Below are 252 nucleotides of genomic sequence, written 5' to 3'. Positions count from 1 at the left end.
AGCAAAAGAATCAAAGAGCTAAACCACAGCTCAACCAAAAAGAAAAAATCCCTAAGCCCAGGTCACGCTACCTGCGCGAGGTCAGGCTCCCAGCCCAAGGCATCGTTGCTGACGAAGGCCTTGACCTCCAGCCAGCCGCCCTCCGTCTGGGAGCAGTCCATCTCCGCGTCCACCATCCAGTAGTGGTCGCCGAATCTAGGGTGGAAGATAGAGGTGGATAGATCCATTTCTGTCGTTATTATTATCGGTTGG

The 252-nt window shown here is 53.6% G+C and overlaps 1 protein-coding gene across 1 annotated transcript in view; it reads right to left on the bottom strand.

Moving 5' to 3' along the window:
* LOC119594812 (alpha-amylase-like) overlaps window positions 1–252 on the bottom strand; it is a 15,786-nt gene that overhangs the window by 1,256 nt on the left and 14,278 nt on the right. The window contains exon 15 of the mRNA XM_037943903.1: window positions 72–195. Coding sequence (XP_037799831.1) covers window positions 72–195 — 124 coding nt within the window. The remainder of the gene's footprint in view (window positions 1–71; window positions 196–252) is intronic.

This window comes from Penaeus monodon, chromosome 34 (assembly GCF_015228065.2).
Source record: "Penaeus monodon isolate SGIC_2016 chromosome 34, NSTDA_Pmon_1, whole genome shotgun sequence".
NCBI lineage: Eukaryota > Metazoa > Arthropoda > Malacostraca > Decapoda > Penaeidae > Penaeus > Penaeus monodon.
This window is presented reverse-complemented; position numbering and strand designations above follow the sequence as displayed.